We start from the raw sequence: 23,930 nt of genomic DNA, 5'->3' as shown, positions 1-23,930 counted from the left end.
ATGTAAGATTACTGCTCGTCGTAAAGCTCTTTCCACATTCCATGCATTTATATGGCCTCTCCCCTGTATGGATTCTTTTATGGGATGTAAATGACCCATTCTCACGGAACCTCTTTCCACATTCCAAGCACTTATATGGCTTCTCCCCAGTGTGGATTCTTTTATGAATAGTAAGAGAAGTGTTTTCACGGAAACTTTTTCCACACTCAAGGCATTTGTGCGGCCTTTCTCCTGTGTGGATTGTTTTATGGGAAGCAAAATGACTGCCCCGGCTGAAGCTCTTTCCACACTCCATGCATGTATACGGTTTCTCTCCAGTGTGGATCCTTTCATGAAGAGTAAGGGACCCATTATTACGGAAGCTCTTTCCACATTTCCTGCACTTATATGGTTTTTCCCCCGTGTGGATCCTTTTATGAGAGGTAAGTTGAATCTTTTGAGTAAAGCTCTTTCCACACTCTTTACATTCATATGGTTTCTCCCCTGTGTGAATCCTTACATGGGAAGTGAGTTGAATATTTTGAGTAAAACTCTTTCCACACTCCATACATTTGTATGGTTTCTCCCCAGTGTGGATTCTTTTGTGACAAGCAAGGTTGCTGGTTGTGTTGAAGCTTTTGCCACACTCAGTGCATTTGTATGGCTTCTCCCCTGTATGGATCATTTTATGAGACGTAAGTTGAATGTTCTGCGTAAAGCTCTTTCCACACTCCAAGCACTTATATGGCTTTTCCCCTGTGTGGATCCTTTTATGGTAGGTAAGTGAACTGCTCATGCTGAAGCTCTTTCCACATTCCATGCAGTTATATGGTTTCTCCCCTGTGTGGATCCTCTTGTGGAAAGTAAGAGAACTGCTCTCACTGAAAGTCTTCCCACATTCCATGCATTTATATGGTCTCTCTCCTGTGTGGATCCTTTGATGGGAAGTAAGCTGAGTGCTCCACCTGAAGCTTTTCCCACACTCCATGCATGTATATGGCTTTTCCCCTGTATGGATTCTCTGATGTGAAGTCAATTGAATATTTTGAGTAAAGCTCTTTCCACACTCTTCACACTTATATGGTTTCTCCCCTGTGTGAATCATTTTATGGGAATTAAGATTGACTTTCTGAGTAAAGCTCTTTCCACACTCGTCACATTTATAAGGTTTCTCTTCTGTGTGGATTTTTTTATGGGAATTGAGATTACCACGCTGGCTGAAACTCTTTCCACATTCCACACATTTATACGGTTTTTCCCCCGAGTCAGTCCTTTCACTAGGAATAAGAGAACTGCTCCCACTCAAATACTTTCCATTCTCTGTACTGTTATATGTTTTATTTCTCATTTTGGCTTCTCCACATAAAGAAATGCTAGAAGTCCAATTGTAGCTTTTTTCAACCTCTTCGCCTAGATCCTCTTCTTTAATGTGAATTGTGTAATGTTCATATAGATCTAAGCTCTCTTCAAATGTTTCCACATTTTCCACAATTGGATTACCTTTCTGATCTCCTTGAATTTCAATGGATGGGAAAGTTAAGCTCCTTTTACTCCTGTTTGACAGATTTCTTTCGTTTTCTGTTGTTTCCATTGAGTATGAAAACTCCTTTCTTCTCTCTTCATCCCTGAATGTTTGGAAGATTTCCTTGTTCTCTTGAACATTATTTCCTTAAGAGAAAAAGAATGAATGAAAATTGAGGCAAGGTAGAGGAAACAAACCAATAATTCATAGCATAGAAGGTAAGTGTAAATTCCCTAGTGAAAATCTGCCAAGGATTCTCCACTGTTTTGAAAGGTGTTCTGCTGACTAACATTAAATACTCTGATCAAAGCCTTACAAAAGTTGGACTTTGAGTGACAGCTTGTTATAACAATAATATGAAGAAAACTGTACAATATAATAATAGAATACTTATTTATAAGTTTCTTAAACTGTCACAAAATCCACTTATTTAAATAAAAAAGCACGTTTACACTGTTACACATTTTACTCAATAAATTAATTTTATTTAGGGAATTCTACTCACAGCTGGAATTCAGTTTAAGAAAGTGAGGAATCAGGGAGAAGAAGCTTGTAATATTTATTGCAGAGATGGAGAAGTGGGAGGATGGGAGCAAGGAGTTGTACTAACTACATCTAATTTTTTGCTTATCTTGAAATTCTTGCTATTAACTGGGAAAAGAACAAGTATATAGTGAAAAGAGGGAGGAGAATTTGGGGTACAGAAATAGGAGTCAACATAGTAACAACAGTTACATCTAGTGTCATTAAATGAATTTTTTAACTGTAAAATGACAGCACCCCTCCTTTTCCCAGCCAGGTAAGATCATTTTATGAACCTTTAAAAGAGAAAACATAGCTGGCTCTATTTATTCACAAAGTATTTCTTCTAAGCATCTGGGGGCAGGGCAGGGGGCCTTACCCAAAAAGGCCACATTTCTGGAGTTCTCCAGCATGACTTCTCTGTGCAGGTCTTTCTGAACAGGATCTAGCTGAGACCATTCCTCCTCAGAGAAACACACAGCCACCTCCGCTAAAGAGACAAGAACCTGCAAACAGGCATATATCCCTATGAGCATCCAAATTTTATTTTCAAAATTCTCTCCATTTGATTCGAGAATCCCAAAGCAAAAAGATTTGCAGTGGGTTAAACAGGCATCTTCTGCAGGGGTAAAAATCTGATGTGGAAAAAAGCTGTCTGTTCACAGCATTTGACTGAAATAAGATTTTTGGATGAAGCAGATTATCTGAGGAGTCTTTAGATGTTTCAGTCAAGCTGCAGTTTGTAATCATCCAGATCTGGAGATATTTCAACCTATTTGAAAAAGGGACCTATGACCCGCATTTAAAGTTCCGATACTCACGCCTCCATCACCACATGGTTACATGACCATACTTCAGGCCCAGAGCAGCATGGCTGCATTTACTGCCATTTGCAGCACATCCAGCAGTCATGTGACCATGATTTATAATGGTTTTACCAAAAACCAGTACTTATTTCAGTTTTCGACAAAACCGCATCCATAACAAACAATGACATTTATGATCATTGCAATTGACTTAAAAACCAGGCACATGCTCCCATAGATGCAGTTATTAACTTACATCCTCCCCCCAAATGTCATAAATTCTCTCTTTGGTTTCTAGAATCCCCAAAAACTTGCAATAGATTAAATAGGCATACTCTGCAGGATGTCTATGGAGATTCTCAGTCATGGTTGTCCCCAAAGGTGCTTTTTTTCAAAAGTCAACTGGACTCCCCTCCCCCCCAAGACATTTTGCTTCTCATCCAAGAAGTTGGGTGAATAACTGAGCTGAAGAACCTTCTTGGATGAGAAGTGAAACATCTTCAAGGAAAGAAAAAAATCAAAGTCCAGTCACCTTTTAAAAGGCACCTTTGGGACATGCTCTGCAGGGTTAAAAACTTGATGTAAAAAAAAAAGCAGAGTTCACAGCATTTGACCAATGTAGTAACAGTTGTGGACAAAGCACATTATCTGAGGAAACAGATTAGATCTGCTTAGGTCCATAGCCACTCAGATCTGGAGATATTTCATCTCTGATCTTGGATAGGGTAGCACATCTCTTTTCAAGATTGGTGCACAATCTGAGGTGACTTCCTCCATGACCAGAAAGGACTTTGTAAAAACTTTGTATGCTATTTGCATCATTTCCTAGATTGGAAGGATCTTCAGTCACTCATGCACTTTTCTTAGGGCTGCTCTTCAAGACTATCTGGAAGCTGTAACTGTTTCAAAATGCAGAACTGGTTCTTGGTATGATTCAGAACTGCTTTATCGGGGGGGGGGGGGCTAATAAATTTGAATTGAATTATTGTAACCTATAAATAAAGCACTTTATACCAAAGGTCCCAGATATTTAAGGGAACACCTATCTCCCTTTGTATAAGCCAACTGGTTCAATTTTAACAATTAAAATAGTGCAAGCTACAATAAAATAGTGTTATTTATTGGTCTCTCAGAAGCATTGGTTGGAAATGGTCACCGAATCAAATAAACCGTGCTTGCACAACTTTTATGGCCCTTCAGTGAATGAACCAAAGTATCTTTCTGGATCAATTCACAGATAGGCATATCACTGGTTCGCGTCTTGCCAGCCAGTTGCAGAACCATGCATTGCTGGGATCTTCTTAACATGTTAGCCAATGGACTGAGGGTCTCTTGAGGGATCAGTCCTGCTCCCTCATATACACACACTTTCCCAAGAGTGTACAGAGGGCTCATTGAAAGATTAGATTTGTGAAGTCCATTCAATATTTGGATGACACTCAATCCAATTTTGACTTGTCAGTCCAAAGCAGTTTTGAGAAGAGAGTTAAGCTAAGCATTACTGAAGCTGAGCCCCCATTTTATATTGCTATAAACAATATACAGTATTATATACAGAGCCTATAACAAGAGACCGCATAATACAAGTTGTCCTCAACTTACAACAGTTCATTTAGTGGCCATTCAAAGTTACAACGGCACTGGAAAAAAACAGACTTATGACGGTTTATCACACTTATGATTGTTGCAGCATCCCCATAGTCACATGATCAAAATTCAGCTGCTTGGCAACTGGTTCATATTTATGATGATTGCAGAGTCCCTGGGTCATGTGATCAGCTTTTGCGACTTTCTGACAAGCAAACTCAATGGGGAATACAGATTCACTGAACAACCACGTTACTAACTTAACAAATGTAACGATTCACTTAACTGTGAGAAAAAAATCATAAAATGAGGCCACCTCACTTAACAAATATTTCACTAAGCAACATAAATTTTGGGCTCAATTGTAATCGTAAGTTGAGGATTATCTATAACCTATCTTCTCTGACATTTCTTCTCCTACCCCTAGATGAACTGGGCAGCACACAAATCCAGTAAATAAAAATAAAATAAACAATACCTGAGTTAGAGGCTCAACTGTTTTTTCAACCCCATCAGAAAAAGGAGAAGAACCTATGAATGCGGACTTTCCATTCTCTGTGAGTAAAAATGTCAAAAGCAGAATTTTAAGAAACATCATTACTAACATAGGGATGCAAAGGAGATCCAAAAAGAACGAAGTACAACAGCTTTCTCCCCAAAGAATGCTCTCTTACCGTAGAAGGTGTCTTGACTTTGATCTTCGTGGAAGATCCCACTGAAGACCAACTCCCGGGAAGGATCTGGAAAATCCCTCCTTTCCTCGGCATTCACAGAGATGGACTTCAAGTCAGGACTCTGGAAATGAAGGGCCTGGAGAAGCAAAGAAGTGCAATTAAGAGAATTTACGGAAGAAAGTAAAAGATTCTCGCAGTCTGCTCAATGGAACAATTTGCCTTAAACATCTTTCCTTAGCATCTTCAAAACATTATTAGGTAAAACTGTTAAGAATCCTAACCTATGGTTATTCTTTGAGTCCCACTTTAAGCTTACCAGCTGAAGGTATCTCACCTGAACTTCTACCTTTTCCTTCTTTTCCTCCCTCTGGCTCAGGAGGAAAGCTTCAGCCAGGGCCACCGCCTGGGAACTGGTCTCTGCTCCACACTCCCGGATCCAGCTCTCCATCTCTGAGGGCAGAATAGCCAGGAATTGCTCCAGGATCACCAGATCCAGCATCTGCCCCTTTGTGTTCTTTTCGGGCTGAAGCCACTGGCGGCAAAGCTGGTGGAGGTGGCTGCACGCTTTCCGGGGGCCCTGGTCCCACAAGCTGGATGGCAGCACGCCCATCTTCCTGCTGGTTGTTTCTTGGAGAACATTCAGAAGGTCTTCTGTTTTCCTCCCGGGAGCATCCTTCAAAGAGGGAGCGTCCATCTCCACCTGAAGCCCGCATGCAGCCTCGTTTGGAAGGTGAGGCTTTAGGTCAGTGGGCACAATCTTTCCTGGCGCAAGATGATCCTGGTGAGGGTCTTTTGGGGAGCTCTGTACGGGCAACTCTTGGGGGGACCTGTGCTCCAGTCCTGACCCCTCCAAAGAGGCTTCTGGCAAGGTCCCATTCTGAGCATCCTCCTCCTCCAGCGGGCCTATCCAAAGAGCCCTTTTCAGGTCACCAGCCGGCCAACTCCGCTCCTTGCACACCAGGCGCAGCGCTTTCTCCAGCAGCGGGCGCAGCTCCTGCAGGGGCAGCTCGTCCCCTCGCTCGGCCCAGCCTTCCTCCTGCAGGGCCTGGATCAGAGCCAGTAGCCGCTTCGGCCGGGCGCGCCCTTCTTCCTGCTGCAGCGCTCGGACAGCCTCCCGCGGCCGCTTCTCCAACAGCGCCTCCAGGGCGAGCTGCAGAACGAGCCCGACGTCCTCGGGCAGGCCCGGTCCCTCCTCTGCCTCCAGCTCCGCCGTCAGTCCCAGCAGAGCCGCCCGCAGCGCTGCCCCGCCGGGCTTCCTCCCGCGCCTCCTTCCCGTCGTAGACGGGGCCGGCCCCGCGCCCTCGGCCAGCGCTTGGATGCCGCGCAAGAGAGCCATCTCCAGCCGCAGCAGTCCCTGTAGTCGCTCCTGCTCAGCTTCCGATAGCGCCGCGTCCCGGGCTAGCAGAGCCTCTCGGCCACGCCGGGCTTGGCTCAGCTGCGCGCAGAAGCGCTCCAGGTCCGGCGGCTCGTCCAGCTTCACCGCCCAGCGCCAGCGGGCCTGGACCGGCTCGGAGACGCGCGCCGCCAGCAGCGTCTCGGCTTCAGCCAGCCTGCGCGCCAGCTGCTCCGGGGAGATGTCCAGCGCCGCCATCGCCTGTCTGACCCCGACCCCTGCGCCCCTCTCCCGTACCGCCGTCCAACCCCCTTCGATGGGATGTCCGCAGCTTGATGGCAACTGCTGGCCCCTCCCTCCCTCAGAGGACCCTCCTCCCCAGAGGCGGGGCTTCGCCGCCCGCGCCTTTTCCCTGACTCCGCGAAGGGGGGATTCACTTTTATATACGTCCTTCAACCGGACGCCCACGGACGCCGCTTGCTGAACATAGGCAACTCATAGCACTTTAGAGCTGAAGCAGCTCTTCACTTCTCCTGCTTGGGCGGGGGAGGGGGGGGCGGTTTGCACTAGATGACCTACAAGGTCCTTTCCAACTCTGTTAATCTCTGTATATAAAAGCAAAATACCCCTCATGCATCATCATAAAATCTCCAGAACCTTAAAGCCTACAAACTTGAAATTTGGCACCTATGTTCCTCTTGGCTTCTAGGGGCTCACTAAGAAAGGATTTTTCAAAATGACCATCAGAGCATTAGTATTTTGTATATTATTATTAACACACTCTGATGCTAAGGAGTTCTATTCCCCCTCCCCACCTGAAAAGAAACCTGTTCCAAATGCAAAACACAAGCAGAGGAGATGAGTTTCTTCAGTTTTAGTTTCACAGCACCAAGCAGCTTTAGTACAGAACAGTTGAGCTAAGGCATGCCCAGGCTCCTTGCTGTCTCCTTGCTCATAGCAAATATTGTTTCAGTTTCCAAACAGCACTCAACTGTCTCACACACTAACAGGATACTAGCCAGATGAATACCGGTGGATGCTTGTAGGCAGGGGCACATTTTTTCCCCTTATTTTCCTCCCCCAAAACTAAGCCCGATCACATAGTTTCGTAGGGAAGCATAGATATAAGAGCTAGTCTGTTAATAACATACAGGACAATTCTATGTTTGCTTGGGAGTAAGTCCCATTATGTTCAAGCTTCTTGGATGAGAAGTCAAACATCTTCAGACAAAAAAAAGGAAGTCCAGTTGCTTCTTGAAAAAAAGCATCTTTGGGACAATCATGACCAGGATGACTGAGAATCTCCATAGATGCACAGCACTTAGATTTATATACCACACCATAGTGCTTTATATTTAATACACAAATATTTCCAAGGACATTGTATTAGAAAAGCTTTGTTCTTGGTATGGGCACAAATTAAGGAAAACACTATTTGAAAACACCTGCCTCCACGATAGATGCATTGATACATCCAAACTTGATTGATATGGGAAAAATTATAAGATACTAGCAGGGTATACTTGTGCTTCACTAGGAAACTATGTGATCAGGCAAGTTTTTGGGGAGAAAAATAAGGAAGAAAAAATTGTGCCTCTGCCTATTCATCCATCGGTATTCATCTGGCTAGCATCCTGTCAGTGGATGGTCATCCTGTCAGGGCTGTTTAGAAACTGAAATAGTATCTGCTGTGTGAGCAAGGAGACAGCAAGAAGCTTGGGTGTGGCTTACCTCAACTGTTCTGTACTAAAGCTGCTTGGTGCTGTGAAACTGAAACTCCTCTCCTCGTGTTTTGCATTTGGAACAGATTTCTTTTCAGGTGGGGAGGGGGAGTAGTATCAAAGTGTGTTAATAATAACATACAAAGTACTAATGCTCTGATGGTCATTTCAAAAAATCATTTCTTAGTGAGCACCTAGAAGCCAAGACGAACATATATGCCAAATTTCAAGCTTGTAGACTTTACAGTTCTGGAGATTTTTTGATGATGTGTGAGTGGTATTTCGCTTTTACATATATAAAGGTATCTTGAATGAGAAAGGGGAACTGAAAAACAAACAGGAATTGAATAGAGAAGGGATAGATTTAGCATGGTGGCTGCATTTACAAATACAATTAAGATATTTTAAAAAGATGCTAAAATATATGTTTTTTATAAAGACCCAACAGAATTGGACCAGATCCTAACAGGAAATGAAGAGAAATTAATTTTAAAAAATTATACCTATTTGCTGAGTATTAGAATGGAAGAAGAGCAAGTAAAGGAAACAATGATTGTGTGGGCTAAAAATTTTGGTTACTCTATAGCATTGATGGTGAATCTTTTAGAGACCTGGTGCCCAAACTGCAACCCAAAACCCACTTATTTATCGCAAAGTGCCAACATGGCAATTTAACCTGAATATTGAGGTTTTAGTTCAGAAAAAACAACTCATAAGATTAACATCTTTTGTCTTAAAAAAAAAAAACACGATAACAGAACTTTCAATGATACAAAAACCTTTTTATTGAAAGGTAAGTTTGCATTTGGCATGCTTTTGATTAATGTGACTTTTGCTGTTGTATGCATGCTAATAATTTTTCTAACCTTGGCTCATACTTTGTAAGTTTGAGAGCAACACATGCAGCACTCAGGTCATCAGTTAGTTTGCTTCTGCTGTCAGGTTTGACATAATTCAAAGCTAAAAACACCTGCTCGCAAGCATAAGATGATCCAAACAAAGTAAGGAAAGCAATCCCAAGTACTTTCATTGACTTAAAATTATTTGGCAGAGAATTCCACACTTTAAGGATTTCATTTTCACAACTAACTGTGTCAGAATTAACTATGCTGTCCTTTGTCATCCTTTCCATCTTCTCAAGGGTTTCACGCAGGTCACAGAATTTATTTTTCCACATGGAATTTTCTTGAAATTCCAATAGCTCCATTTCCAGATTTTCTAAATCTAACCAGCGTAAGCAGGAAAGATCAAGTTCTTCAAATTTGGCTTTATCTGGAGAAGTAAGAAAATATAGGGTTGTCTCCATCTTACGGAACTGTAAAAATCTGTTACTAAAATTCACCTTTGTGGCTGCTACAATGCTAGAAAATTCCTTGTAGATTTTCTGATGGCTTGTAGGATTGTCTGCAAATGTTGAAGAATTTTCTAAATGCATTTTTAGATTTGGAAAATATTTCAGCTGCCCACTTTTAAGGTCTCTTTCAAAAACCTGCAGTTTTCTCTCAAACGTTTTAATATCACAAAATGTCATCTCTGCTGTTTTTCCTACACCTTGTAGTTGTTTGTACAGTACATTGAAGTGTACTGTAAAATCTGTAAAAAACATGAGGTTGGTAAGCCAGGCCCTATCAGTGAGCTGTGGATATTTCTGCCCTTTTTCATTCATAAACAGCCTAATTTCATCCAAGCAGGCTACAAATCTCTCCAGGACTCGTCCTCTGCTCAGCCATCGGACATTACTGTACATAAGTAAACAATTATACTGCGCCTGAACCTCCTCAAGAAGTGCTTTAAACTGTTGAAAATTCAGTGCACGAGCCATGATGTAATTCACCATTTTTGTGACATCTTTGAGGACGTCGTCAAATTTTTTGCTGCTTTCCCTGGCACAAAGAGCTTCTTGATGTATAATACAATGGAACTGAATGACTTGATGTTTTATTTCTTTAACAAAGAACTGTACGAAACCAGAGGTTGCCCCCACCATAGAAGGTGCCCCATCACTACTAATTGAAACCACTTTTTCTGGCCTTATGTCTCGTGACAAAAAAGCCTCCATGACAGCATTGTAGATATCTATCCCTTGTGTTCCTTCGGGCAAAGACACCAGTTTCACCAGCTCTTCTCTGATGATGTCACCAACAGCATAACGCAAAATAACGGCTAGCCTTGCATGATTGTTTATATCTGTGCTTTCATCCAAGCACATGGAATAACAGGCTGCCTTTTGTAAGTCACTGGTTAGCTGCTGACTAACATCACTTGCCATGCGCTGGACTCGATCTTTAACGGTATTTCTGCTAAGTGGCATCTCAGAGATGTGTTGAATAATTTTATTCCTGTTTGGGAAATCATGAAAAAGGGAACTACACTCAGACAACATGGCCGTTTTGATAGTATCTCCATCTGAGAGGGGCTTACCATGTTTTGCTATGCACAGTGAAATTTGAAAACTGGCAGCTGTCAGATGATTTGTTCTAGAAAGATAGTTGGAAACACTAAGAGACTGGGAATGGTATTTCCTCAATTTATCTTCAAGAAACTCTTTTCTTTCAGTTGCAGCAAGTTCAGCAACATTTTTGTGTTTGGTGTTAAAGTGCCGTCTGACACTTGATGTGCGACATACAACACTTTCATTACACAAAGTACATAATGCTTTCCCATTGTGTTCAATCATTCCAAATGACTCTGTCCAGGCCTCTCGGAATGATCTTCCACTATCTGTTCTTGCCTTTTTTGCTGCACTCACTTTTGGGTGTTGAAGACTTGGAGTCTACAGAAACACAATTTTTTTTTAAAAAAATGAAGCATCCAATACAAATCTATCCCTGTACTAAAAATAGTTAACACTATTAGTTAGTAAAGTAATACCTAGCAGTCAGCACGGGTTTGTTAAAAACAGATCATGCCAAACCAATCTTATTTCATTCTTCAACACAGTGACTAAATTAGTAGACCAGCAAAATATTGTGGACATAATATATTTAGATTTCAGCAAGGCATTTGATAAAGTAGACCACAACCTACTTCTTAGTAAGCTAGAAAAAAGTGGAATAGATAGCACCACCACTAGATGGATTCACAATTGGCTGGCAAACCGTACTCAATGAGTAGTCCTTAATGGGTCTAAGTCTACATGGAGGAAAGTAAGCAGTGGGGTGCCACAAGGTTCCGTCTTAGGCCCAGTACTCCTCAATATCTTCATTAACGACTTAGATGAGGGAATAGAAGGAGAACTTACCAAATTTGCAGATGATACTAAGCTGGCAGGAATAGCTAACACCCAAGAAGACAGGCTCAAGATCCAGATGGATCTTGACAGACAAGAGCACTGGGCCGTACCTAACAAGATGAAAGTCAATGTAGAGAAAAAAAGGCAAGAAAAACCAAAAGTACACATATAGACTGGGTGAAACCAGGCTCAATAGCAGTAACTGTGAGGGATCTTGGAGTCTTAATAGACAACCAGCTAAATATGAGCCAGCAGTGTGTAGCAGCAGCCCAAAAAGCTAATGCAACCCTAAATTGCATTAACAGAGAGATACAATCGAGATCAAGGGAGGTAGTAATACCACTCTATATAGCCTTAGTAAGACCACACCTAGAGTACTGTATCCAGTTTTGTTCACCACATTATAAAAAAAAATGTTGAGACTCTAGAAAAAGTGCAGAGAAGAGCAACCAGGATGATTAGGGGACTGGAGACTAAGGCATATGAAGAACGGTTGCAGGAACTGGGGATGGCTAGTCTAGTGAAGAGAAGGACCAGAGGAGACATGATAGCAGTCTTCCAAAATTTGAGGGGCTGCCACAAAGAAGAAGGATTCCAGCTATTTTCTAAAGCACCCGAAGGCCAGACAAGGAATAATGGATGGAAACTGAACAAGGAGAGATTTAACCTGGAAACAAGGAGAAACTTTCTGACAGTGAGAACAATCAACTAATGGAACAGCTTGCCCTCGGAAGTTGTGGGAGCGCCATCAGTTGAGACTTTCAAGAAGAGATTGGACTGCCATTTGTCAGAAATGGTGTAGGGTCTCCCGCCTGGGTGGGGGGTTGGACTAGATGACCTACAAGGTCCCTTCCAACTCTGATTATCTGTAAAAAGTTATCTGTAGTTGACACTAACAAAATGAATATTCCCGTAATCAACAATCTATGGCAGTGATTCTCAGCTGGGGTTCCTTTTGAATTTGCTGACAACCAGCCCAAGGGGGCAATGTTCCACTGACCACCAGCTTTTGGCCTGCTCTGAAAAAGGCATCTGAGTGCATTTTCTACCTTTGATTCACTTCCACTGTACATGCGTTGTACCTACTTATTGGGAATTTGCATAAATAAGATGAAGTGGAGGTATAAGCAACAAGGCAGGGTTAGTGACACATGCAGGGAGAAGGAGGGTAAGGGAAGGTTTTTCGGCGCAGGAGCATCGCTCAGGAAAGCAGCCAGAGCAGGGCACGGCAGGGAAGCCTTGTGCAAAAATACACGGGCCAGGAAGACAAGTTGGCAATGGGAGGATGGTGAGGCTCAGCTGCCTTTTGGGCTCGGCTCTCACACAGCCCTCCCCGGGGAGCAAAGCCTTGGATGGATCGTCCCGAAGATCTCAAGGGGCTCCAGAGTTTCCACACACCTCTGCCAGCCCGAGTGTGGTCTGGGCGAGCAGCAACAGCAAGTAAGCGAGGGGGAGGAAGTCACACAGTCCCTGTACTCACAGCAACTTCGGCGACGGCAGGCAAGCAGGTGAGGTCCGGGAGCAGCTGGGCCCGATCGGTGATGGCAGGAGCAGCTGGGCCCGATCGGTGATGGCAGGCAAGCGGTTGAGGTCTGGGAGCAGTGGGCGAAGTCCAGGAGCAGCGGGGGAGATCTGGGAGCAGCTGGGCCTGGGCCACGTGGTCTGGGCGATCCACGACAGCAAAGTGGGCAAAGTCCGGGAGCAGCAGGGCCTGATAGGCGATGGCAGGAACAGCTGGGCCTGATAGGCGATGGCAGGAACAGCTGGACCCGATTGGTGATGGCAGGCAAGCGGGCAAAGTCTGGGAGCAGCGGCCGAGGTCCAGGAGCAGCGGCCGAGGTCCAGAAGCTGCTAGGCCCAGGCCATGTGGTCCAGATGATCGTTGACGGCAGTCAAGCGGTCCATTTTTTTTCCCCCATTTTGTAAATGGGAAGTCTGCTGTCGGCCAGAAAGCAGCTTGGTGCAGTGACACGTGCCCACAGAGAGGGCTCTGTGTGCCACCTGTGGCATGAGTGGCATAGGTTCGCCACCACTGCTCTATAGAATTGGATAAATGGCAAAAATTGTGGGATAGAAACTATAAATTAATAATGTCTGCTGCATATAAAGAAAACTTACATAAAATGTTTTATAGATGGCACTTCCCACCAGCTAGGTTGGCCAAAATGTTCAAAGATATGTCCACTGAACGTTGGAAGTGTAGCCAGATTCCAGGCTCGTACTACCATATGTGGTGGACGTGCCCAAAGGCAAAAACATATTTGACAAAAATACATACTTGGATAGAAATAATGATAAAGGAACATATACATTTAAAACCAGAAATATTCTTGTTGGGCATCATACCAGAAAAATATGATAAAGGGAATATGTACTTAATATTACATGTGTTAACAGCGGCCAGAATTGTATTTGCCCAATATTGGAAGGGTGAGGAGATCCCTACAGAAGAGAAGATAATAAAAAAAGATATTAGAATGTGCAGAAATGAATAGATTAACGCTTGAAATTCAGGAGAAGGAAGACACTGAATATTTTGAAATATGGGATTCGTTTTATCTAAGGATAAACAATAGACACAGAAGTTAGAACCTTTAAAACCACAAGAGAAGGATTAGTTTTATTATTTATCTATTACTTATTTATTTATTACTAGGTGACCTACAAGGTCCCTTCCAACTCTGATTATCGTTATGAGGGCTGATTACTGTACGTTGTTATTAACTTTGATTAGTATTAATTAAATAAAATTAATATGTATTAATTTTATGATAAGAAAGCATTATTACAGGACTATTACTGAAAAATATTATTACAAACAGGATGAAGATTGCTCAAAGTAATTATAACCAGACAACACGCTGTTCATATGGATATTGAAAATTTTGCTCTTTCTACTTATAGTAAAACTAAAAAACTGCAAAAAAAATAAATTTGATTCTGTTGTCAAATACATGACCATGAAGATATAAATCACATGACCATGAGGATGCTGGGACAGTGTGAAAAATGGTCATAAATCACATTTTTCAGTGCCGTTGTAACTTTGGTCACTAAATGAACTAAGTTGAGGATTACCTTTAAAACTACACAGCATGAAAATGGTCCACTTCTATTTTATGAACTTCTTAATCTATTTGTTGAAATAGAGGGGCACATCTGCTCCGTTGTATTCAATAAATGTGTTTTACTTATGGAATTCTACTCACAGATGGAGTTCCATTTAAGGAAATAAGGAATTGGTAAAGAAGCTTGCAGTATTTATTGTAGAGGTGGAAAAGGGGGAGAATGGGAGCAAGCAGCTATATGCTAAATGGTCTAATTTGTTGTGTGACTTGAAACACCTATTAACCGGCATTCCTCAACTTACAGCCATTTGTTTAGTGACCATCTGAAGTTACAACAGCACTGAAAAGTGACGAATAGAATAGAATAATTTTGTCACTTCGAATGTACACTAATTGGCATACATTAAAAATGAAATTTCATTGCATACAGTTCTTAAAAGGTCACCACCTCCAATATTATACTACATATGACAAGATAAACAAACAAATACAAAATTATGTATATACCCATATATATTACACAGAGAAACTATAGTCTGGTTTGGATGTATACCATATTTTTCAGACACACTTCCCCCCGCCCCCCAAAAAAATTGGGTAGAAATGTCTGTGCATCTTATAGAGCGAATATGAGACTGTTTTTGGCCTCCTGAAACCTCTGCGCATCCCGTTTTTGGCCTCCCCGGCCCCCCAGAAGCTGTCTGCAGGCCAAAAACAGGATGCTCGGAAGGACAAAAACCTTTTTTCTTGTTTGCCTCCTCTAAACCTAGGTGCGTCTTATAGTGTGAAAAATACAGTACATGTTTATGGTGAGAACAAATCTTGTGAGTTTACCAAACAGGATGGCATAGGGAACAAAGCTGTTATAGAATCTGGTAGTCCTGCTAGAAATACATGGAAACCTCCTCCCAGAGGGGAGCAACAGAAACAGACCATAAAGTGGGTGTGTGGGGTCTCTAACGATGCTATAAGCTCTAAGCACAAAGCGCTTATAAGCAGTATCCTGAATAATGGGAAGCGAGTTTCCTATAATTTTCTCGACTGTCCTTACTACTCTCTGTATGAACTTTCTATCTGAGGCACTGCTGCCACCAAACTAAACAGCGTGTTAAAATGTTCTGTCGTGCCTCTGTAAAAAGTGGTCAGGACAGAAGGAGAAAGAAGTGCTCTCCTCATCCGACGCAGGAAATGCAGACGCTGGTTTGCACGCTTCACTAAGTATGATGTCTGGAGAGACTAGCTCAGATTGTTAGTTATCTGCACCCCCAAATACTTAATACTGTCAATCACCTCTACAGCTACATCCTTGATGCTGACTTGTGACTGTTTTTCACACAACTATTACAGCATCCCTGTGATCACATGATCAAAATTCAGGCGCTTGGCAACTGGCATGTATTTATGACGGTTGCAATGTCTGGGGGGTCACGAGATCCCCTTTTGTGACTTTCTGACAAGAAAAGTCAATGGGGAAGCCAGATTCACTTAACAACCACCTTTACTAACTTAACAACTGCAGTGATTCACTTAGCAACTGTGGCAAGAAAGGTCATAAAATGAGGCAAAATTCATTTAATAACAGACTTGCTTAGGAATGGAAGTTTTAGGCTCAATTGTCATCAAAGTCTACCTGGAGTTTAAGGTCAAAACAGGGAGGGATTTGCAGCGGTCGGTGTAATAAACAACATTTACATCTAGCGCCATTAAATCAATGTTTTACCCATAAGTTGACTGATTCCTTCCTTTAACTAGCCAGGTGAGGTTGTTTGTTAACTTTAAAAAGAAAGTTTTTTACGGCTCTATCTATCCGTAAAAAAATTCTTCCAAGCATCAAAAGACAGGGCAGGCGACCTTACCCAAAAAGGCCACATTTCTGGAGTTCTCCAGCATGACATCTCTGTACAGGTCTTTCTGAACAGGATCTAGCCAAGACCATTCGTCCTCGGAGAAACACACAGCCACCTCCTTTAGAGAGACAAGAACCTGCCAAAAAAAAAAAAGCAGCGCACCCCTATGAGCAAACCAATTGCATTTGCAAATTCTCCCCTTCGGTTCAAGAGTCCCAAAGCAAAGATTTGCAGTGGGTTAAACAGGAATCTTCTGCGGGGTTAAAAAAAATCTGATGTGAAAAAAAAACAACTGACAGAGCTCACAGTATTTGACTGAAGTAACATTGGTAGAAGCAGCAAATTATCTGAGGAAATGGATTCTGTAGATCTGTTTCAGTCAGGCTTCCGTTCACAATCATCCAGATCTGGAGATATTTATGGGTAGGCTTTGACTTACAACCAACTACTTGAACAGGGATGGGCTTCAAAAATTTTAGCCAAGGATTCTCTGCCTGGCTGCTGAGTGGGCGTGGCCATGGCGGGCGTGGCCTACTCATCCTTCTGCACCATGGGGGGGAGGCGCATTTTGGTCTCCTCACAGCTACAGAGTCAGCCATCAGGAACAATAAACTAGCAGAACCAGAAGCAGAACAATTAAGGGTGAGGGTAGATGCAGCCCTCGCCAGTGGCAAAACACCTGCTTCCAATCTCACAATTCAAGGAGAGCAGTAACATCTCTAGGAGGAGAACCAAACATCACCCTCCTGCCAGCTGATAAAGGAAATGCACAGTCATCCTGAACATAGATGACTACAAGGCCTAAAGGTAAAGATAAGGGTTCCCCTCGCACATATGTGCTAGTTGCTTCCAGCTCTAGGGGGCGGTGCTCATCTCCGTTTCTAAGCCGAAGAGTCAGCGCTGTCCAAACACGTCTCCATGGTCATGTGGCCGGCATGACTAAACGCCAAAGGCACATGGAATGCTGTTACCTTCCCACCAAAGTGGTCCCTATTTTTCTACTTGCATTTTTTTACATGCTTTCGAACTGTTAGGTTGGCAGAAGCTGGGACAAGTAACGGGAGCTCACTCCGTTACACAGTGCTAGGGATTCGAACCGCCAAACTGCCAACCTTTCTGATCGACAAGCTCAGTGTTTTAGCCACTGAGCCACTGTGTCCCCTAACAAGGGCTAGGACAGGTGAACCATCTTCTGAAGGACACAGCTACATATGAGACTCTGAAAAAAAGATTCTACCAACGCTTCCAAGAAAAAGACCATTGATTTCTTGCAACACTTCCAGAAAGTCCAGTTGCCTCTTGAAAAAGCACCTTTGGGACAACCTGGATGACTGAGAATCTCCATAGACATCTTTCCTCACAGCTAAGTCTGTCACCGCTTCTAATCTGGACAGTTGCAGCAGAATGCACTGGTGGAACCTTCTCAATCCCAACACCTTCAGAAGAGTGCAAGGACAGCTCATAAAAGACTTTGATTTTTGGGGTGCCATCAACATTCAGATGACCCTGAGCTCAATATCATACGTAGAGTCCATTGAAAGAGACCTCCAACTGATATATGTATCTTAACTGACATTTCTCCCCCTACCTGAGTCCGGGGTTCAACTGGCTCTTCAACTTCTCTAGACACAGAAGAACCTATGAATGCAGATTTTCCATTCCCTGTGAGGTAAAAATGACATAAGCAGAATTTGTAGAAACATAGTTATTAAGATATGGGCTAGTATTATACAAAACAGGGCCCAGAGAATCAGGAGAAAAAAATGCCTTCTTTCCAAGGAATCTTCTCTCACCTGAGAAGGTGCCCTGACTTGGATCTTCATGGAAGTTCCCATTGAAGAACAGGTCCCCGGAATAACCTGGCCAATCCCTTCTTTCCTCCCGATTCTCAGAGATGGACTTCAAGTTTAGTTCTTGGAACTGATAGACCAGGAAAAGCAAAATAAAAAATAAATAAAAAGTACAAGTAAGATAATTTATGAAAAAGAAGCATATTCTTACTGCCAGCTCAAAAATATGAGCCAGCGGTGTGTGGCAGCAGCCAAAAAACCTAATACAATCCTCGGTTGTATAAACGGAGGCACAGAATCAAAATCACATGAATTATAAGTACCGCTTTATAAAGCCTTAGTAAGGCCACATCTGGAATACAGCTTCCGGTTTTGGTCACCACATTACAAAGAAGATGCTGAGCCTTTGGAAAAAGTTCAAAGAAGAGCAACTAGGGTGGTTAAAGGCCTGGAGACTAAAGCATATGAAAAACAATTGCAAGATAATTTTACATATCTTAACAGTGGCCAGGATAACTTTCGCACAAATGTGGAAAATCCCCAACACCCCCAGTGAGGAATTAGTCCAACAAAAATGGAATGTGCTGAAATGAACATGCTCACGTTAAAAATGAAAGAGAAAGAAGATTCCGAGTATTATTCAATCTGGCACAAATGGTATGAATGGATAGCAAACAAATATAAGAAATAAGAGGTGAAGATTAACTGTAAGAGACCTTAAAACAGTGATTTGTAAATATGTAAAATATATAAGAATATAAGATAGAATTAATTATTGACAAAGATAATAGTTATTGATAGGTGTATTAAATGTATTAAGACTTGTAAGATAACATTTGTAGATGTCAAAATGCTGTTGAAAACATGATTATGATTTGAGTTGTATTGGTGGAAAATGCAATAAAAATCTATTTAAAAAAAAGAATTTATGAAAAAGAAGCATATTCTTACTGCCAGCTCAAAAATATGAGCCAGTGGTGTGTGGCTGCAGCCAAAAAAACTAATACAATCCTTGGTTGTATAAATGGAGGCATAGAATCGAAATAAAAAGTATTAGTACTTTATAAAGCCTTAATAAGGCCACATCTGGAATACGGCATCCAATTTTGGTCACCACATTACAAAAAAGATGCTGAGCCTATGGAAAAAGTGCAAAAAAGAGCAATTAAGATGATTAAAGGCATGGAGACTAAAGCATATGAAAAACGATTGCAAGATTTGGATGGATGGATGGATGGATGGATGGATGGATGGATGGATGGATGGATGGATGGATAGATAGATAGATAGATAGATAGATAGATAGATAGATAGATAGATAGATAGATAGATTCTTTATTGGCCAAGTGTTAGACACACAAGGAATTTGTCTTGGTGCAAATGCTCTCAGCATACATAAAAGAAAAAATATATTCGTGAAGAATCATAAGGTACAACACTTAATAATAGTCATAGAGTACAAATAACCAATCAAGTCATACTAGGAAACTGTCAATATAATAAGGGTTTGTCTAGAGAAAAGAAGGACTAGAGGGGACATGATAGCAGTATTTGAGAGGTCAAATACAAAGAGAAGGGGGTCAACTTATTTACCAAAGCACCTGAAGGCAGGACAAGAAACAATGGATGGAAACTAATCAAGGAGAGAAGCAACCTGGAATTAAGGAGAGAAACTTCCTAACAGTGAGGACAGTTAACCAGTGGAACAGCTTTTCACCAGAAACTGTGGGTGCTTCAACACTGGAGAGATGGACAGTCACTTTTCTGAAATGGTATAGGATTTCCTGCTTCAGCAGGGGGTTGGACTAGAAGACCTCCAAGGTCCCTTCCAGCTCTATTCTGTTTGACTGAGAGCTCAACATCTCCTAAGTATCTTCACAAAACTGTTAAGGACCCCTGTAAAAATTGAAACAAATGGTTATTCCTTGAGATCCCTTTCGGGTCTCTCACCTGTGGCTCTCCCTGCTCCTTCTGCTCCTCCGCCTGGCTCAGGAGAAACCCTTCGGCCAAGGCCACCGCCTGGGAGCTGGTCTCTGCTCCACACTCCCGCACCCAGTTCTCCATCTCTGGGGGCAGGAGAGCCAGGAACTGCTCCAGGATCACCAGGTCCAACATCTGCCCCTTGGTGTGTTTTTCTGGCTGCAACCACTGGCGGCAAAGTTGGTGGAGATGGCTGCACATCTTCCGGGGTCCCTGGTCCCACAAGCTGGATGGTGGAGCACTTATCTTCCTCCCGGTCGTTTTCCGCAGGGCATCCCAAAAACCCTTCACGTTCCTCCATGGAGCATCATTCATAAAGGGGAGGTCCGTCTCTGCCTGCTCCTTTGGATGAGGGAAAAACAGAAGTCGGTGATACAGGTAGTTGTTGACTGACAAGAGTTTGTTTAGTGACGGTTCAAAGTTACAACGGCACCAGGGGCGGGCTGCTACAGGTTCACACGGGTTCGGGCAATCCTCCAGCTCAGGGGTCAGCAACCTTTTGGACCTCAGGGGCCACCAAACTCATTATTTTAAATCCTGCGGACCACTAATGTGAATTTTGACTGACGTGGCTTGCTGATGTTGGTGGGAGGGAGAGGGAGGGAGAGGGCTAGTGATGTTTTCTCTCTCTCTCACACACACACACAGAGAGAGAGAGAGAGAGAGAGAGAGAGAGAGATCCCTCACACACCCACACCTCCTCCAAAGCAGCCACATTCCTAGCCTGCTTTTGACTCCGTTCTCAGAGGGAGTGGGGGGAGAGAGATTCGATCTAACCTCCAGGGCTGGTGATTTTCTTTCTATTTCTCTCTCTCTCCCTCCCTCACACCCCCCCTCCAAGGCAGCCACATTCCTAGCCTGCTTTTGAGCTCCGTTCTGAGGCTTCATGCAAGGAAAGCAGCAGAAGTCTTTCTTTCTCTCCCCCACAAATTCTGCCAGAAATGAGTCTTTGCCGATGCAGCCTCTTGGAACAGGATGTCTTGCAGGGTCCCAAAAACTCATTTCTGGCGGAGTTCGGGAGAGAGAAAGACTTTTGCTGCTTTGCTTGCGTGCAGCCAAAAGCAGAAGAAAGAAACGGAAGCAGCAACCCTGTGGCCAGGCAAGTTTCCCCCCCCCTCCGCCCTTTCCCCCGCTTTCCTCACTACCTTGTGTTCCCGCGAGCCATGTTGGCAGCACAGCCTTATGTTCCCCCGCAGCCTGGATTAATTGCTTTGGGGGTGACATTTCTCTGCGGACCACCAAAATTTTCTCACAGACCACCAGTAGGCCCACCGGTTGGCAACCACTGCTCTAGCTAAAGTTCTGCCTAGTTTGGGGAACCTGTAAATCCCACCCTTCCACCTAACCCCTCCCACCCTACCCCACCCCTCCCAGGAGTCTCCACATGGCCTGTTTTGGATGCCAGGTAAGTGCAGGGCCTGTGCAGAGGCACGAGGAGAGTGAAAAACGGGCCTCCCAGAAGTTGTGGAAGTTCAGAAAATGGGGCTCATTTCTAGCCTTCGGAGAGCCTCTGGAGCCCGGAGGCTTGAGGAAAGCCTCTGGAGCCTGGGGAGGGCGAAAATGTCCCCCTGCCATGGTGCAGGAGACCAACTAGGCCACGTCCACCATAGCTACTCCCACCCAGCAATCAGGAAGAGAACCGGTTGCTAAAGTTTTTGAAGCCCGCCAACCATTTTAGAGTTACAACCTTTGCAGCCTTCCCCCAGGATCATGTGATCAAAATTCAGATGGCTCACCAACTGGTTCATACATACGACCGTTGTAGCCTGACTGAGTCATGTATGATCATCTTTTGCAAACCCCGACAAGCAACGTCAACAGGTTGGAATGACTCTCCACTTAACAAGCGTGTTACCGACTTATCAACCGCAGGGATTCACTTAACCACCGTGGCAAGAAGTGTCGTTAACACAGTGGGGGGGGCAAACTCCCTTCAGGAATGACTCATTTAATGACAGGAATATTGGTCTCATGAGCCGAGGACTACCTGTGCAATGCTTCGCTTCTCAAGGGAGGGGCAGAAAGGTGTAGTACAATGGAACAAAACTCTCTCCACACACATTGTGCACTTAACCAAAACTCACTCAACAAACAGAAACCTGGGTCGTAAGTGGAGGTAGGGGGGGAAAGGGCTACCTGGGCAGTCTTTCCTGATTCAAGAGGCTCCCGATGAAGCTGTGCCTCCTCCTGGGGGATTTTTGGCAAGGTCCCCTCAGGAGCTTCCTCCAGATGCGCAGCAGCCGGCCAGCTCCGCTCCTTGCACACCAGGCGCAGCGCCTTCTCCAGCACCGGGCGCAGCTCCCGCAGGGGCAGCTCGTCTCCTCGCTCGGCCCAGCCTCCTTCCCGCAGGGCTTGGATCAGGCCTCGCACCCGCCGCCCCGGCCGGCCTCGCCTTTCCTCCCGCAGCATCCACTCCAGCGCCCAGAGCGCTTCCCGCGGCCGCTTCTCCAGCAGCGCCTCCAGGGCGATCTGCAGGGCGACCGCGGCGTCCCCAGGCAAAGCGGATCCCTCCTCTTCCTCCAGTCCCGCCGCCACGTTCAGCAGCGCCTCTCGCAGCCCCGCCGCCGGATCCGCGCCTTTGCCCAGCGCTTGGATGCCGCGCAGGAGAGCCACCTCCAGCCTCAGCAAGCCCTGAAGCCGCTCCTGCTCGGCTTTGGAGAGGACCGCGCCCCCGGCTAGCAGAGCCTCCCGGCTTCGCCGGGCTTGCTTGAGCTCCGCGCGAAAGCCCCGCTCCAGATCCGGCGGCTCTCCCGGGTTCCCCGCCCAGCCCCAACTGGCCCGGATCGGCTCCGACACGTGCGCCGCCAGCAGCGCTTCCGCTTGGGCAAGCCTCCGCGCCAGCTCCTCCGGGGAGAAGCCCGTCGGTGCCATCGCGAGCCACGCTCCGCTTCTTTACTGTAGGAGCAGGTGGGAACCCCGCCCTCTTTTGCTGGCCCCTCCTCCCCAAAGGCGGAGCTTCGTGAGCGTCTTTTTTCCCCCCCTCCCCCCGCGAGGCGGGAATCCCTTTCTCGGGCCCTTCAACCGGGCGCCCGCGCTTTCATGAAAAAGCGTTGACATGGCTCGGCCTCTTCTGCGCCCAGATGGGAATAAATATTTAAAGAAGAGACCTCAAGGAGAGAGAATACCTATTTAAAGAAGCACCCTTTTCAAAATGTTAGCGAATAATACCAAACGTAAGGCTGCAAAGAGCTAATTTTAGGGAGTTAAAAGATAGCAGCTTTGTTGTTTTTTTTATTTGATCCTAATAAAATTTTATCTAATTGTTGCAATTTATTGTTGATTCCGAATTCTTTTTTGTCTTGTTTGTATCTGCTTTGAATCTGAAGATAAACCCACTGATCAATTTTTTGTCCTTGCTCCTGAAGTTCCTGCCTCGGTTTCAAATTTCCTTGTGGGTCCAGTTAATCTTTGTATTTAACCATTTTGATAATTTCCAAATTGTTTGGGTGAATCATTGCCTCCATTGTTGAAATCCATACTGGTATTTTTGTATAATGTTTTTTCCGTATTTTCCTCCTATTTGTTAATAGTGCGTCTCTGATTAAGTGTCTATGGAAGTATTTTTGATTGATTTTCCCTACATCCCATAAGAAAGCGTGCCACCCCCTTTGTAAATCATGGCCATCTAAAAATAATATTCTTTTGTTGGTTAAGTTCACCCAATCCTTTAGCCAAACTAACGAAGTGGCCATGTGATATAACTCCCAATTTGGAAATGCTAGGCCTCCCCTGCTCTTCATATCCTGTATTGCTTTTACATTTATTCTGGGTTTTTTCCCTTGCCAAATAAATTTCAAGGTTATTCTATTGAGTTCTTCAAAAAAAAATTTTTTGTAATTTGATTGGGATCGTTTGGAATAGGTAACAAA

General features: G+C 44.0%; 2 protein-coding genes across 4 annotated transcripts; both read right to left on the bottom strand.

The window, feature by feature from the left end:
- Positions 1 to 110: 110 nt before the first annotated feature.
- Positions 111 to 7,034, bottom strand: LOC113427752 (uncharacterized). Its single transcript, XM_087953594.1, is given in 6 exon segments — positions 111 to 331; positions 334 to 1,647; positions 2,403 to 2,529; positions 4,895 to 4,971; positions 5,091 to 5,226; positions 5,425 to 7,034. Coding segments are annotated over 6 exon segments (2,997 nt in total). The 5' UTR covers positions 6,682 to 7,034; the 3' UTR covers positions 111 to 245.
- Positions 7,035 to 8,905: 1,871 nt separating this feature from the next.
- LOC148131905 (uncharacterized) lies at positions 8,906 to 22,953 on the bottom strand. Of its 3 annotated transcripts, none has more exons than XR_015747173.1 (7): positions 22,198 to 22,952; positions 20,032 to 20,403; positions 18,085 to 18,211; positions 17,880 to 17,953; positions 16,301 to 16,427; positions 12,857 to 13,818; positions 8,906 to 10,917 (listed from the first exon to the last, which is right to left on the bottom strand). XR_015747173.1 is itself a non-coding variant. In XM_087953584.1 (7 exons), exons 1-7 carry the CDS (start codon positions 22,930 to 22,932, stop codon positions 8,965 to 8,967), a joined length of 3,945 nt encoding a protein of 1,314 aa, XP_087809710.1. In that variant the 5' UTR covers positions 22,933 to 22,953; the 3' UTR covers positions 8,906 to 8,964. The 3 variants fall into 3 exon arrangements, 2 of the variants coding, with proteins under 2 accessions (XP_087809710.1, XP_087809711.1); XM_087953584.1 differs by having other exon boundaries at positions 12,857 to 13,413; positions 22,198 to 22,953; XM_087953585.1 differs by having other exon boundaries at positions 8,906 to 9,416; positions 12,857 to 13,413; positions 22,198 to 22,942.
- Between the last annotated feature and the right edge of the window lie 977 nt (positions 22,954 to 23,930).

The sequence above is a fragment of the Notechis scutatus genome, chromosome 2, assembly GCF_049901735.1.
Source record: "Notechis scutatus isolate UNSWTSFEM ecotype Mainland chromosome 2, rNotScu1.2, whole genome shotgun sequence".
NCBI lineage: Eukaryota > Metazoa > Chordata > Lepidosauria > Squamata > Elapidae > Notechis > Notechis scutatus.
The sequence above is the reverse complement of the archived record's forward strand: the minus strand, read 5'-3'. Positions and strand labels throughout refer to the sequence as shown.

Bases quoted from the DNA above. Each gene is read 5' to 3' on its own strand.
- LOC148131905 (XM_087953584.1), bottom strand. From the start codon at position 22,932: ATGGCACCGACGGGCTTCTCCCCGGAGGAGCTGGCGCGGAGGCTTGCC. The intron at 18,212-20,031 runs GTGAGAGACCCG...CTGGTCTATCAG, and splicing joins AGGAGCAGGGAGAGCCACAG to TTCCAAGAACTAAACTTGAA. The intron at 16,428-17,879 runs GTAGGGGGAGAA...TTTTTTTGGCAG, and splicing joins CAGTTGAACCCCGGACTCAG to GTTCTTGTCTCTCTAAAGGA.